Genomic DNA, 16,591 nt, shown 5'->3' on the forward strand with positions numbered 1-16,591 from the left:
CGATTGGTGTTGCTGCAACTTTCCTTGGACCTACTTGGTACGACATGTCTAAAAAGAGCAAAGATGAAAAGAATTTCCCCAACCCATGCGAGATAGAAGGTTCGTATACTTGTTCTTGAATAGGACTAGTGTAGGCTACTTTCTTGTATTCTCATGGAAGGGGAGAGTCTCCCTCATTTATGCTTTCTTAGTTGATTTGTACCGAGAGGAGTCCTCTCACAGGTTTAATGCTTTCTAGTTATAGTTAGTCTCTCTGTTGTATCGGGGATGAGTTAGCCGACCTTAATAGGTTAACCGACTTATGAACCACCATAGGATCGGAGGTAAGGTTTATGTCCCCCTCCTTGTATTTTATTTTGATTATTTATGTTAAGGCTTGGGAGTGCTGCTCAACCCCTGACTGTGCACGAGAGGTGGGAGCCTCGTGTAGGGTCTGTTCCCATAAAAAAAAAAAAAAAGGTAACCATGAAAACCCTCGCCTTTTGAAACAACCAATTTGGTGGTATCCCATTATTTACTTATTTCTTTTTCAATTATACCCTTACTTTATTTTAAATAATTCTAATTTACTCTTTATTCTTTATTAAACGTTATCCTAATATATCTACTGCTTTCACCGTGGTATTACTCATTCTCCTCCGCAACACTTTTTGAAGCTTTTAGGAATTTCAAATTGAAATTCTCTCTTCAATTATTATTAATATTTATAATAATTAAGGGCATTTTCATAAATTTATCAGTTACGATACAGTACCATACAATCAAACCAAACAACAAAATTATCATTAAACAATAGCAAACCATACAGCCTATCCAAACATAGTATTGTACTATACAGTACAGTATCATACCATACCATATAGTACCGTACATTATGAAATCATGGGAAACCGCTATCCAAACAAAGTGTAATTAGTGGTGAAGATTTGTTGATATTTTAGAATTTCTTAAGAATTTTTTAGACTACGCACTTCAAATTTCTTTTTAAAAAATAAAAAAATCTTATAAAAAATATTAGATCAGGATGCTATATATATATATATATTATTTTTTTTAATTATTTTTTTAAAAAAAATATTTGCATAAATCAAATTTAATGGTGGTCATAAATAATGTAAGATTTTTCAAACATCCAATGTCGTGTTAATATGTATACATAACTGTTGACTAGGGAGTTAGTTAGGCAAGCTACCATGGTTAGTTAAACTAATTAAGTCTGTTAGGAAGTTGTTAGAAGTTAGTTAGAAGCAATTAGTGGAGCAACTTGTACATGTACTTTATAAGTACACATGTTACACACATGTATTATGTGAAGAAGAAAAATGAGGTACTGAAGTTCTTTCTCTTCTCTCTTTCTTTCTTCTCTTCAATTTCTGCTCACAATCAAACTCCATAAATGGAGTTTTAACATGGTATCAGAGCCTTCACTGTATCCTGCAGTGTAGTGCACTCAACTGTTGAGATTTGAAGCCAAGAAGCAATAGAATCGATAGTCAACAGTTAAGAAGAAAAGCAAGTCTTGAATCTGTGAAACAATGACAATTACAGCTGAGTTTGAAGCTGGATCAATGGAAGCCAGCAACCCCAACACAAACTCAACAACTACCACCACTGAAGCAGTACATTTCAGTGCTTCGATTATAGATCACAATCATCCACTTTATCTTCAACCTAATGACACTCCAAGAAGTTCTCTAATCTCTTTGCAACTCACAGGATCAGAGAACTATGCAATTTGGAGTAGATCCATGCGTATTGGACTAATAGGTAAGAGTAAACTAGGGTTTGTTGATGGTAGGTTTCCTAAATCTAAGTTTGGCCTTGAGTATTTTGATATTTGAGAAAAATGCAATGCTGTTGTTTTATCCTGGATTATGAATGTTGTGAGGCCAGATCTGCTAAGTAGTGTAGTGTACAGTGATAATGCTCACAAAGTGTGGTGTGATTTAAAGGAGAGGTTCGATAAGATTAATGGTGCACATGTGTTTTATCTTCATAAGGAGATTCACAGCCTCAGCCAGAAAATTCTGTCAGTAACTGATTAAATGATTTTAAAATGGACAAAGAAATGACCCAAAAATCAATAGATTCTGAAAAGTTCATTCAATAAGATAAACAAATAACAATTTTTTGACTATGTTTTTATCATAACGTACGTTTCAATAACCAATAAAAAAGGTAAAAAAAATAAAATAATGAAAAAATCCCCAAGCAAGAATAAACAAGGGAGAGACCTAAATATCTCTTTGAATTATGATCGAAGTTTTAGAAATACATATTTTTTTATGGGGTCATATTACCTTTTAAAACTATTTTAAAATAAAATTTTAATTTATTTAAAATGTTGAGATGGCAAAGAAAATGTGTTTTCACTCTTGCTAAAAGAAAAATGTAAAAATTTTATTTTTATAAGTATTTAAATATTCTTGATTATTAAAATTTCTCCTTTTTTTTTCATGGGTCTTTCTTTCAACACTTTGTCTGATTTTTACATTGCCGGAAAATAGTTTTTTTCTCACCGTATCTGGCTGCTTCTCCACAACATCAAAAGTCTTTCACTATCGACTTCTTCAACTCAAATAGTTATTGTCGCCTGCCACCACCTCTTTAATTTACACTATCCAAAGCCGTCTCAATAAGTTTGGAGCCTAAAATCAAACTTTATAAGAACATTTTTTTTTAATTAACATATATAAATTAAATAATTATAACATACTCAGTGTGATCCTACAAATGAGATCTGGAGAGGTAGGATATATGCGGACACAGTGGTGGAGCCAGGATTTTAAATAAGAGGGTTCAAAATTTAAATAAGTAGACACACAAGCTAGTCGAAGGGGATTTGACATCTACTTTATATACATAAAAAAATATTTTAGCCATGTATAACCAATCTACTTTCTACAACTCCCTTCTCAACCTTATATACGTCTTGTCAAATTTATCAATACATAAGATTTTTTTAAACAATATATATATATATATATATATATATATATATATATCTTTGGGAGAAAATTGAGGTTTCAAAAAAATTAAGGTTTCAAGCGATTGCTTTAGTGACCTTATGGTCGAGAGAGCCTTGACACTATCACTTAAACATCATTTTTAGTCATAAAATTTATTTACTTTAAGTGGAAAGAGGGGGTGAGAAAAAAGTGAAAAAGAAAAATTTAAGCGGAAATTATAGGTGTTAAGCTTGTGTAATTCATCATCCTTCGCAAATCTAATTTTGATATTTTAGGAGGATAGTAATTTCATTTTTAAATAGTTTAGGATAATAATTTTTTCGTAATTAAATTATGTCTCTAAAAATGCAATCATAATTCAGAAATACTTATGTCTTTAATTTTCTTAATAAATAAGTAGGGTATAAGAATATTTAACAAAATCAAAATGAAAATATAATGAAAAGAAAACTCTCACCATAAAAAGGGGTAAATTGATTTACTTTTTTAAGATGCAATTAAAGGGCGACAAAGAAAATATACGTTTGAAGGGAAAAAAGTTAACGTAAAACACATGCAAGGTGGTTTCGTTTAAAAATTAACGCTAGTTAGGGTTACGACTAAACTGCTTGGCTTTAATAATAAATACGGATTATAAATGGACCACGTGAAAGAATATATATTTTTTTTGTCCCAATTTACATGTCATTATATGAATCCCGAGAGTCAAACAAATTTTTGTTTGATCAAAATTTTCTTTTATATTTTTTAAAGTATTTTAAGTTATTAATTATTATAATTTATAATTTTTATGTAATTTTTAAATATACAAGTTTTTTTGAAAAAATTCAATAAGTTCATATCGGAATCACAATCAAAATTTAAAAATTCATATCTCAAAATTAATTGTACCACATAAATTGAAAAGACACGAGTATTATTTCCATTTTCATCTTATGTGTGATTTTAGTTTTTTTTTTTCTCTCAGCTAGATTCTCTGAATCTTACTTGTCATTTCTCTTTTCTCAGGCCACGGCATGGCTCTGCTCTGCCCCATTTCTCAAACAGATGAAGAAATTGCTAAAAAACCAAGAATTTCTCATACTGATTCGTCCGATCCAACATCCCGATTGCCCGATCATGTCCTCCATTCGATTTTTTCCTACCTTACATCTGAAGAGCTCTTTCAAGTCCGCCTTGTTTCCAAAAATTGGCATCGCAACACACCTTCATACTTCCCTCTAGAATTCGACGAATCAATCTTCTTTGAAATCACTCCAACTACACCCGCTGCCGTTATACAAGAATCACACAACAAGTTCTTGGAATGGATCCGTTCTTCTCTCGACACTTGCCAATCTGAGTTAAACAAGGCTGAGAAAAGGGTAATTCGTGCTCAATTAACACATCATGATAATATCAACGATCTAATGAAATTGATCGACGGAATTGATTTTCATGAGGTGTATTTGAAATTTGGGTGTTTTAATTACTGGATTCCGTTTATTTTTCAGTCAAAATGTCTTACAGTTCTTCATCTAACTCGATGTGGAATCTATAAACGTTTGTTTAATGGTGAAGCAAATTTTGTTTCTTTGCAACAAGTAGATTTGGATAATGTTAATTTAAGTGGAGAAGCTCTATCAGAGTTTATTAGTAAGTGCCCTAATATTAGAGAATTGAGATTGGTGAATTGCAAGGTGCTAAGGTCTCTAGTGTTACCTAAAGTAGATCATTTGAAGAAGCTTTATGTGCAGTTGGTGGGTTCTTATCCTTCTATTACCGATGTCCAAGTTGTTGCCCCGAGTTTACAAGTGTTCCATTTTGTTCAGTATAATAGCAGCAACAAAGTTGCAGTTAATATGGATATTCGAGCTTGTAGAATGTTGCGGGAATTTCACTTGGAATGTAACCTATTTCCTGTGGGTCTTGATCATGAACACTTCATTTCAGATTTTCCTCATCTTGAGAATCTAATGCTTGGCCCTTGTGAGACATCAAAGCGTGTCAAAATTTCGAGTCCATCCCTTAGAAAATTAACCTTAATGTTCACACAACTGTATAATTATAATTATTCAAGGAAAAGTGTAGTTTCAGTTCCCAATTTATGTTCTTTCCAATATGTCGGTAGAACATTTAAATCATCTTTAGCTCCAAGTGAAACTCCAAAGTTTTTGAAGACCTTCGGCATTTCTTTGGTTCCTCAAATTGAGAAGATCAATAGAGCTTGGTTCCTCCAATTGAGAAGTCATCTTACAAAAATTAACAACCGTATAAGATTGGCCTTAATCATTCGTGATCAGGTACATGAACATCCTTTAGATCTTTTAATATATATCATTTATTTCAACTCTTTATTTCCATCGTACTGACTAGCCATCTTTTGACAATGCATGAATGATGAAGACAAGTTTTTTTGAACTGGGCAAACAAGGACATAAATTGTGGAGCATATCAATTGGACGAATTCCAACACAAGTGCTACCTCATATCGAACACTTAAAGCTAGACATAAGGCTCAAAGTTGTTCCACAGGAATCCCATGGATGCTTGCTGAAATATGCAATTGACAACTTACTTTGGATGTCTCGTCCAAATGCATTGACTCTATCAATGCCAGCTAGTTTTGCTGCATTTGCACTTGTAATGTTCTCAAGCATATATATATATATTGGTTTTCCATTTTCTGTTTAAGGTTTTAAATTTAAAACCTCTTATCATTTGCTTATTTGCACAGGGAATCTGCAACGAGTTTTTGATAAGCAGAAGGGAAGGCAACTGCTGCACAGATATTCAGAACAAGTGCTGGCACCATTACCTAAAGGATTTCATGGTTAGAGAAGTAGTTACCGATGAAAAGGAAGAGGCAAAGAAGTTCAGTTTCGTATTTACTTGGCAATTATTAAGTTAGGTCACTCTCTTTTCTGTTCGCAAAATTGAGATACTTTGTTTATTCTGTTCGCCAAATTGAGATACTTTGTAGTAAAACATCTGTGTTTGAGTAAAAGCAAATTATACCATATATTTTGCCTTATCTAAATTCATGTAATTTGAATTTGTGAATAAAAGGTCTTCATGCGAAGGTATAGTCTATCAGAAAAATGAGAGGGATAGACACAACAAGAAGCTCTTTGTGTGTTTGAGATTAAGAAAAATGTACTTGTATCATTGTATGTAATATCCAGTTATGCTACAAGAGAAATGCTGTCTCTTAATTCCAAATCTAGGATATATTAATGTACCATAGTGAATGTACCTCTTTAAGAAAATCAGCAACTACCCTAGGAGTTGGTAAACATCATTTTAGTTACTTAGAGTGTTGATCTTTTTTGATAGTTGTGAGTTGTCAATCTGACTTTGAAGTAGAAGTGGTTAAAGGTACAGGGAGAAAGCAGAGGATTATGCTTCTATAGAAACAAAGCAATTCAACAAAGAAGGCGCTGAATAAAGCTTAGTGAACAAGAGTTCATTGCCTTATATTAGTTTTCGACATTTCCGAAAATATTGCTTCGGACATGGCCTACTTTGCCTTGTGTCTTGTTATTTTGTTGTCATATTATTCTTGCAATTCTGCTTTGGAAAAATTTCATTTGAGTCAAAGTTGTATTGAAAACAACCTCTCTACCTCATAAAGTAGGGTAAGGTCAACATATATCCTACGAATTACACTTGATTCTATCAATACCAGCTTAGCGTTGCTGCATTTGCACATGTAACGTTCTCACGCATACATATGTTTCTTGTTTATTTCGTTTAAGATTATAAATAAAAATCCTCTATATTATAGCATTTGCTAGTAATCTTTAACAAATGGTAAATAGGCTGTTATAATAGATTAAACTTCATTTAATTTGTCTTAATTTGTTTGTTCATGTAATTTGGCTCTGTTGACAAAATGAGTATTTGACAAGCTAATGGTTGTTAGGAGTTAGTTAGACTAACTAAAAGTAGTTAGTGTGCTGTTAAGAATCTGTTAGGAGGTAGTTAGTAGAGGTATTCATACCTCTCCATGTACAAGTATAAATACATGTTTGAATACAGTATAATGAAGTAATATACTGATATTTTTGGAACTCTCTCTCTTTCTAACTTTACTCTTCTTATTCTTTCTTCTCTATCTACTCCTCTCTCCTCACAGACGCATCCTCTTCAGCTCACTCTCCATCTATGGAAGAGTGAGCTTGAACACCTTCAATGGTGTTTTAACATGGTATCAGAGCGAGGTTGCGACGGTGTGGTGCTACAAGAGTCTGCAACTCGCAATTTAGAAGAAAATCAAAGCTCAAGGTGTTGAAAAAATGGCTGTCACAACTGAAGCCGAAGGCGGATCCGCAGAAATGAACAATCCAAACATAAATCTCACAGCTGAAACAGATTACTTTAGAGTTCCGGTGATAGACCACAATCATCCACTCTATCTTCAACCAAACGACACTCCAGGAAGCTCCTTGATCTCCTTACAACTCACAGGTTCAGAAAATTACGCAATCTGGAGTAGATCCATGCGTATTGGACTTCGAGGTAAGAGTAAGCTAGGGTTTGTCGATGGTAGATTTCCTAGGTCTAAGTTTGGTCCTGAGTATGTTGACATTTGGGAGAAGTGTAATGCGGTTGTCCTGTCATGGATCATGAACGCTGTAAGACCAGGACTGCTCAGTAGTGTTGTGTATAGTGATGATGCTCACAGAGTGTGGTGTGACTTGAAGGAAAGATTTGACAAAATCAATGGAGTGCATGTATTTCACCTTCATAAGGAGATTCATAGCCTAAACCAAGGAGTTTTGTCAGTAACTGACTATTATACTACACTGAAGAGCCTATGGAATGAGTTTGACTCAATTATGCCGTGTCCAGGATGCTCTTGTGATGAGTCCAGGAAATTCAAAGAATATTTTGAGTATCAACGATTACTTCAGTTTTTAATGGGACTGAATGAGTCCTACTCGGCTGCTAGAGGTCAAATTCTACTTCAGACTCCCACTCCTAACCTAAACAAAGCTTTCTCTCTCATCCTAGATCATGAGAGTCAGAGAAATCTGATGAGTGCAAGTTCTGAAACTTCCAATAATAGGATTATTGAAAGCACAGCTCTATTCAGTCAGAAAGCTCATACTCAAGGGAGTGGTAACTTTGGACATCAACCAGGAGAAGGTGGAGGCATTCAACCAAATAGAGGACACTATGACCCTCAATATAAGCCACATCCACAGAAGCCTCAGAAACCTGTGGTGGTGTGTGAAGTGTGTGGATACAGGGGACACACCAAAGAACAATGTTTCAAGGTTAAAGGTTATCCTGCAGGCTGGAAGTCAAAGAAGAAAGGTGCTACTTCCTATGCAAATCAAGCAGAGGCCTTGCAACCTGATGTTACTAGTTCAAATCTCCCAGCTCCAACAGGCTTCTTCACACAAAGCCAGTACCAGCAAATCATGCAGATGCTAGCAAAAGGAACTGAAAATGCAGGGGAGCACTCAGTCAAAGCAGCCTCTGCAGGTAGTATTTTGTCAGCTTTAGTATCCAAACATGTGCCTAAGGAATGGATAGTTGATACAGGAGCAACAGATCACATGACTGCTAGTCTAGATGCACTAGACACTATTCAACCAGTGCCTAACTTTGATAAGAGGGAAGTACAACTTCCCACTGGAAATGTAACATCCGTCTCACACACTGGGAAAACAAAAGTGTTTGGAAACCAAAGTATCAGCAATGTGCTATTTGTTCCAGACTTCAAGTGTAACTTATTATCTGTATCACAACTTACTAAGGAACTTCAGTGTATGGCTGCATTATTTCCTGATTTTTGTATCTTTCAGGATCTCTCCAGTGGACTGGTCAGGGGGATTGGTAGAGAAGAACAGGGTCTCTACATCCTCAAGGAAGACTTCATCAACTCAGTCCCAGCTGTTCCTGTTCCCTCAGCACATCAATCAAGTCAAATTGAGTCCATGTCTTTGTGGCATAGAAGATTAGGTCATGCACCTATAGATGTAATAAAGAGGTCCACAGGTCTTGACCTTGTACAAACAAATGTGGATTTATCTTGCATTGTTTGCCCTTTAGCTAAACAACCTAAACTCCCATTCCCAACTAGTTCTAATGTGTCTAAGTCTGTGTTTGAACTTGTTCATTGTGATATATGGGGTCCCTATAGAGTACCAACTCATACTGGAATGAAATATTTTGTCACTATAGTAGATGATTTTTCAAGATATACTTGGGTGTTTCTTATTACCTCCAAATCTGACACTATAGTGGTGCTAAGAAAGTTCTTCTCACAGGTTCAGAATTTTTTTTCTACCACTGTTAAGACTTTTAGATCTGATAATGGCAGTGAATTCTTCAGTCATGAATTCCAATCTCTGCTGTCCACCCTTGGGATTCTTCATCAGAGTACATGTACATATACACCTTAACAAAATGGTGTTGCTGAAAGGAAACACAGAACTATCTTGAACATGGCCAGGGCTCTCAGATTTCAAGCCAGCATTCCCTTGAAATTTTGGGGTGAGTGTGTTACAACTGCTGTCTATTTGCTCAACATACTACCCTCTAAACTACTTCATTACAAATCTCCTTTTGAATTGCTGTATTCACAGCCTCCTTCACTCTCTCACATCAGGACTTTTGGGTGCCTGTGCTATGCTGCCTGTCCAAATGTGTCAGATAAATTTGCTCCTAGAGCTATTCCTGCAGTCATGATGGGGTACTCTATGTCTCAAAAGGGCTACCTTCTATATGACCTGCATTCCCAATCCCTGTTTGTCAATAGAAATGTAGTATTCAAGGAAGATGTCTTTCCTTTCAAAGAGCTCCACATCTCCTCAAATCCTGTTTTTCCTGTTCTCACTACTCTGCCAGACACTGTTGAATCTTCCTCTCAATCACCTCCAATCTCCTCCCCTGTGCCTTCAGTTCCCTCTAGTGTCTGTCCTGCTGTGCCTTCTTCTCCTGATTCTTCTTCTTCACCCCATGTTCTCCCCACCAGGAAGTCATCTAGACAAACTAAGCCTCCTCTGTGGCTTCAGGACTTTATCACTGCTGCTCATAGCTCCTCCTCATACCCCATCTCTGCACACTTGTCCTATGCTCATCTGTCCCCAGCTTATGTTCACACTCTTGCTTCTTACTCTGCCATCTCTGAACCTTCCTCCTTTTCTGAAGCTTCTCAGGATCCCAAGTGGATTCAGGCTATGCAGCTTGAAATTTCTGCCTTGCAGGATAATCACAATTGGTCTGTGGTGGATCTGCCCCCTGGTAAGACACTTATTGGCTGCAAGTGGGTGTACAAGATCAAGTACAAGGCTTCAGGTGAGGTTGAAAGATTTAAGGCCAGATTAGTTGCAAAAGGATACAGCCAACAAGCAGGTTTGGATTACAGTGAGACTTTCAGCCCTGTTGCCAAGATGGTCACTGTCAGGTCAGTTATTGCTCTTGCTGCTGCTAAACACTGGGTTATTCATCAAATGGATGTCCATAATGCTTTCCTCAATGGTGATCTCTTAGAAGAGGTCTACATGACTATCCCTGCTGGGTTTGCTAGACAGGGGGAGAAGGGTAAAGTCTGCAAACTCCACAAGTCACTCTATGGCCTCAAACAAGCTCCCAGACAGTGGAACCTAAAGCTAACAGAAGCACTGCTGCAGTTGGGATTTACTCAGAGTCACTATGACTATTCCCTGTTCACTAAGCAGGATGAAGATGACATAGTCATTATATTAGTCTATGTAGATGATCTTCTGATCACTGGGAGCAGACAAATTCTCATAGACAGCACAAGGAAAGACCTGCAGAAACAATTCAAGATGAAGGATCTAGGAGAACTCAAATTCTTCCTAGGAATTGAAGTTGCCAGATCCAGTCAAGGTATACACTTGTCTCAAAGGAAGTATGCCTTGGAATTAATAGCTGAAGCTGGTCTAGGGGGAGCTAAACCTGCAGGTACACCACTTGAACAAAATCTGAAACTCACTTCTGTAAAGTTTGATGAATGTATTCCTCCCAAAGAAGAATACACAGATCCTGTGCTGAAGGACCCTGGTAGGTACTAAAGGCTAGTTGGAAGACTTCTCTACCTTACAATGACAAGACTTGATCTATCTTTCTCAGTACAGAAGTTAAGTCAATATATGCATTGCCCCAAGGAATCACACATGGCTGCAGCACTCAGAGTTGTAAGATACATTAAAGATGCCCCAGGCCTTGGACTCTTCATGCCAGCAACCTCTTCAAATCAACTTCTTGCCTATTGTGACTCAGATTGGGGTGCATGTCTAGAAACCAGGAGGTCTGTCACAGGTTACTTAGTTAAATTTGGTGAGGCCCTCATCTCCTGGAAATCCAAGAAACAAGAGACAGTCTCCAGAAGCTCAGCTGAGGCTGAGTTCAGGAGTATGGCAAATTGTGCAGCAGAGGTAACCTGGCTAATTGGCTTGTTCAGAGAACTTGGTATTCAAGTTCATCTTCCTGTTAGAATGATGTGTGACAGCAAATCTGCAATACAAATTGCAGCAAATCCAATTTTCCATGAAAGGACCAAACACATTGACATAGACTGTCACTTTGTAAGAGAAAAGATTTGCCAAGGAGTTCTGAAAACTGAGTTCACTCACACTGAAGATCAACTGGCTGATCTACTCACAAAGAGCTTGGGCAAGGCACAACACCAAACACTCCTAAATGGTTTAGGAGTCATGAATCTGTTTAAACCATAAGCTTGAGGGGGAGTGTTGACAAAATGAGTATTTGACAAGCTAATGGTTGTTAGGAGTTAGTTAGACTAACTAAAAGTAGTTAGTGTGCTGTTAAGAATCTGTTAGGAGGTAGTTAGTAGAGGTATTCATACCTCTCCATGTACAAGTATAAATACATGTTTGAATACAGTATAATGAAGTAATATACTGATATTTTTGGAACTCTCTCTCTTTCTAACTTTACTCTTCTTATTCTTTCTTCTCTATCTACTCCTCTCTCCTCACAGACGCATCCTCTTCAGCTCACTCTCCATCTATGGAAGAGTGAGCTTGAACACCTTCAATGGTGTTTTAACAGGCTCTTCAATTTTTTGTGTTAAATTGGTGAAGCCTATATATATATTTAGTTGGTCTCAACATAATATTATGTGGACAAGGAGGAAAAGAGCCCTTTTCTTTCACTTACCAAAGGACCCTTTTTAATTGTTTGTGAGAATTTCATGGATAGGAGACCTGTTTGAGCTTGAATATCATTCACTTTTTTTTTCGGTTTTATATTATTTCCAAATACAATTTGAATTGTATTTGAATTTCGGAAAACAATCAGAACCTTATTTTTACTTTTATTTTTTTCATTTTTAAATTTATTTTGTTTTCAAGAAAATTCTAAAAAAAATATTTTCATAAAATAACTTCATTTAAATTATATTCCATATTCAAATAATATTTTGTAGATTTTTTAAAATACATTTAAATTCTAAATATTAACTACAAAAACCATGATCAAACACAACTCCAGCTCCAATCCAACTTTGAAAATTTCAAATAAAGTGATTTTTTTCATGGTCAAATGCCTAATGTTGTGGTGGTATGTACCATTAATACCGATGGAATTATCTTTACAAAAATACCTTTTTTAATAACCAAAACTATCGCAATTATAAGAATATTAATATTATTACGTTTCAATATCAAATTAATTGAAATTAGACTAAAGTATTTTATAATGTTTATGACTAATTATTTTACAAAATACTGTGCTCTTTCAAGATTTATATTTATTTATATATATATATATATATATATATATATATATGTCTGGTGAAAATAATTATACCTATCATAGAATTTAAAAGATAATTGCGAGTATTTCTATTTCATGGTATTTTTTCCAAATAATTTAATAGCATTAATAATTGATAAAATATTTAATAAATGATAAGTGACTCGTTGCAAGTGTTATTGTTAAAACTCCATTGATGGAGTTTGATTGTGAGCAGAAATTGAAGAGAAGAGGGTGAAGGGAAGAAAGAAAGAGAGAAGAGAAAGAATTTCAGTACCTTATTTTTCTTATTCACATAATACATGTGTGTAACATGTGTACTTATAAAGTACATGTACAAGTTGCTCCACTAATTGCTTCTAACAAACTTCTAACAACTTCCTAACAGACTTAGTTAGTTTAACTAACCATGATAGCTTGCCTAACTAACTTCCTAGTCAACACTCCCCCTCAAGCTCGTGGTTTAAACAAATCCATGACTCCTAAGCCACTTAGGAGTAGTTGATGTTGTGCTTTGCCAAGACTCTTTGTGAGTAGATCAGCAAGCTGATCTTCAGTGTGGGTGAATTCAGTTTTCAGAATTCCTTGAAAGTATGTAATTTTTTTCTACATTATTAGCTTTTTAACAGCGTCTTATGAATTAACTATTTTATAATTTTAGATTCAACAATAGAGGCTTTGTTTTTTAATGAAATATATCATGGAAAAATCATGAGTATACACCATATGATAAGCATTATGTTGGGGGAAAGCGAATTACTTTTAATTATGAAATACGACATAATTGATTTTTGCTGAGTTCAAAAAGATGACAGCGGTTTATAATTATGAAAATGATTTCAATAGGTTGAGTTTATTATTTTCGAAAAAAAGAAGAAAATAATAGAAAAGCTATAGGTTTTCTTCTTCTTCTCATACTCTCTTCTTCTTTTTTTTTTATTTTGCAAATTATTTTACTTTGGTCAGGAAAACTTGTTGAACTTTTTGATTTTGTTAAGAACTTTTTAGGTAACACTCTGATTTTATTGATTAATGCTTTGTCTGAAAAATGTCATTAAATAAAAATACCCGTAGTTATCTTTTGAATTAATTATGTGATTGGTATAATTATTTTTTTACACCAGACATTAATTGATAACCTAAAAAGAATAGGAACCAATCTTCTATTATAGTTCAAAAATATAATATTAATAGTATAAATAACTCTTTTACGTGTGTATATAGATATAGATATTAGAAGAGAACAATATTTTGCAAAATTTAACTAGTCATCAGCGTTATAAATATTTAGTCTAATTTCAATTAATTTGTTATCAAGACACAACCATATTGATATTCTTATAACTGCACGTAATTCTTACGCAAACTGACGTCAGGTAAGAAATGAATTATTCCAAAAATCAAAGTAGCAATTAAGATCCAAACAACTAATGATACTAAGTTCTAAAAACCTAGCTATTACCCCAGCCCCACCTCCCTTAACCTAGCATCACACTACCTAAACCTCAACCTAAATTCTAAAACAAATGTTTTTCCAGGATTTATAAACTAAATAAAAATAGCTCCAAATAATGAAACCACAAACACAACAACATGACTTGGAGAAGCAACAACTTTAGCCAAGTGGGCTGCACCACTAGTAGAAGGCCCAGTACTATGGTCTGCAACTTGATCAGGTGGGCTTGCTGGTTCCAATACTTTGACAATCATTTTTAGGCCCCTTTCACAATGACCCGATACTCCACTAATGAAATAAAACAAGCCGGGTCGATCCAATTTGAATATGGATTTTCCATTGTTCGAAAAATAAATCGGATGCACCGACTTGCACTTCTCGTACTCTTCTTGAGTCACTGTCAACACCGAGTCCTTTTTGTACTCAAACGCTACACATAGACACAATCCAATTAGTTTAATTTATATATATTGACAGTATAATATAATTTTACGATGAATTGATCAGTACTACTTACTTAAGGTGTCATTAACCTTGAACCTATTTTTGCCAGCCCACTCATTGTATAGTTGATCATCTTTAGGGATGACCCATCCTTTGTCACCACCAACAGTGAATTCAGTGGAAAAAGCAGTGAAGAAATGAAAAGAAGAGAAAAAGACCAAGTAGAGAAAAGCTTTAGAGGAAGTCATGATGAAAAAAATGTTGTTGTTGTTTTTTGGACTTGGAAAAAAAGGGAGTAGTTGTATATGCTTTACTTGTGATTTGTGAAATTGAGATGAGAATTGTGGCTAGTTTGATTGTTTAAAAAGGAGAAGTTGTTTCGAAATTGGTGACCTTTTTTGAGTTATTGGGGGAGAATTTGGGGGTGCATGCCTAGTGGAATTAGTTAAGGGGAAGTTAGTTAGCGAAAAAAAAGGTTCAAAGGGAAGTTCTTCATTTGACTCGGTATTACTATTTTTCAAACGTCAATTCAAGTAATTGCTGAATTTTAATTTTACTTGATCATTATTTGGATAGCTAGGTTATTCGAAGTTGAAATTTTAACTTTATGAATTTTGAATTTTACAATACGATTGTGAGCGATCATGATGCTACTAACTCCGCCGCTCATTATTCATAAAATGAAAAATAGGCTGCTAGAAAATTTAGTTGTTCATTTTTCTATAGTGAGAAGTGATGTTCTGCTTACACTTGGAGAAAAAATTAATTAACATTTTAATGTCATCTTCCCTTTCTTCGTGTTCTCTTTTTTTTTTTTACCATCCTGTTTTTACTTGGGTCCCTTTCTAATTTGATTTAATTTCTTTGTAGAAAACGATAATTATGCTACTCCAACAAGTACTAATATGCATCGTGATCTCGGCGCAACAAAATAATTGGAAGCAGTTGAAAATTGAAGGACTATTAAGCTAACTGACCGATTGGTTAGAGGATTAATAGAGATTTATGTTTGATTGTGATTTTGTGGGTATTAGTTAAAATAAAAAATAAACATATACTATAATCATGAAATTATTTATCCCATAATAGAATGTAGGATTATCTATCCCGAATTTCTGATATAAATCCCGATTTTGAACCAAAAGACCCTTTCAAGTGTAAAGATCAGGTGAGACATATGATTAGGGATATCAAATGGGTGGGTTATGCTAAATTTGGACGAGTTAAAATATGCTGAGTTATTAATATATGGGCGGGTCATAACTAATTGACACTTTTATTGACTTGCCCAATAGTTACTTGAAGTGAAATGGATTAAAAAGTGGGTCATAACTCATAACCCAACTCGCCTTTACTAAGTTTTAATTTCTTTGTATGTCTTTTATAGTATAATTTAGTATACTAATAAAATTAATTTTATCTTTATTATGATTGTATATAACATATCTATAAAGGAGAGTAGTTTACTTAAGTCAAGTGGCAACCTATGAAAAAGCCACTTGGCAATTTTAAGACAAAGTTAATAAATATTGTAATAAAAGTTTTTAATTTAAAAAATAAAAGTATTTGAATTTAAAAATATTAAACTTTCAAAAAAAAAGAACTTTCTATTAGCTTAAAAGTAGAAACCTATGGTTGAAGAGTTCTAAATGAACTCTTACTATTTAATAAACTCATCATTTTCAGATATTATAAAATAAATTTAAATACATTTAATTTAGATATTAAATTAAAAGATAAAAATATTTTAAAAAACTAATGTTTGAATTTAAAAATACATTAGATTTTTGAAAAAAAGAAAAAAAAATTAATTTAAAAATAAAAATACACCATAGAAGAGTCCTAAATAAATTCTTACTTTTAGAACTTTTATTATTTCATATATTTAATTTGAATATTAAATATATTTAAATTTAAATTTGGCAAATTTCAAAAATATAATTCAATTAGAAAATTAAAGATAAGATTTATGTGCAATAATAACTTA

General features: G+C 34.2%; 2 protein-coding genes across 2 annotated transcripts; one reads left to right on the plus strand and one right to left on the minus strand.

Moving 5' to 3' along the window:
• The first annotated feature begins 3,906 nt into the window (after positions 1 to 3,906).
• On the plus strand, positions 3,907 to 6,737 carry LOC129896660 (uncharacterized). Its single transcript, XM_055972597.1, has 3 exons — positions 3,907 to 5,251; positions 5,355 to 5,591; positions 5,686 to 6,737. Exons 1-3 carry the CDS (start codon positions 3,986 to 3,988, stop codon positions 5,857 to 5,859), a joined length of 1,677 nt encoding a protein of 558 aa, XP_055828572.1. The 5' UTR covers positions 3,907 to 3,985; the 3' UTR covers positions 5,860 to 6,737.
• A 7,296-nt stretch (positions 6,738 to 14,033) lies between these two features.
• On the minus strand, positions 14,034 to 15,118 carry LOC129896255 (mavicyanin-like). The gene is made up of 2 exons (XM_055972112.1): positions 14,678 to 15,118; positions 14,034 to 14,590 (listed from the first exon to the last, which is right to left on the minus strand). Exons 1-2 carry the CDS (start codon positions 14,850 to 14,852, stop codon positions 14,253 to 14,255), a joined length of 513 nt encoding a protein of 170 aa, XP_055828087.1. The 5' UTR covers positions 14,853 to 15,118; the 3' UTR covers positions 14,034 to 14,252.
• Between the last annotated feature and the right edge of the window lie 1,473 nt (positions 15,119 to 16,591).

Source organism: Solanum dulcamara, chromosome 7, assembly GCF_947179165.1.
Source record: "Solanum dulcamara chromosome 7, daSolDulc1.2, whole genome shotgun sequence".
Taxonomy (NCBI): domain Eukaryota; kingdom Viridiplantae; phylum Streptophyta; class Magnoliopsida; order Solanales; family Solanaceae; genus Solanum; species Solanum dulcamara.

Coding starts and splice junctions, on each gene's coding strand:
- LOC129896660 (XM_055972597.1), top strand. CDS start 3,986: ATGGCTCTGCTCTGCCCCATTTCTCAAACAGATGAAGAAATTGCTAAA. Junction 5,252..5,354: donor CCTTAATCATTCGTGATCAG/GTACATGAACAT, acceptor TGAATGATGAAG/ACAAGTTTTTTTGAACTGGG. Junction 5,592..5,685: donor GTTTTGCTGCATTTGCACTT/GTAATGTTCTCA, acceptor TTATTTGCACAG/GGAATCTGCAACGAGTTTTT.
- LOC129896255 (XM_055972112.1), bottom strand. CDS start 14,852: ATGACTTCCTCTAAAGCTTTTCTCTACTTGGTCTTTTTCTCTTCTTTT. Junction 14,591..14,677: donor CAAGGTTAATGACACCTTAA/GTAAGTAGTACT, acceptor GTCTATGTGTAG/CGTTTGAGTACAAAAAGGAC.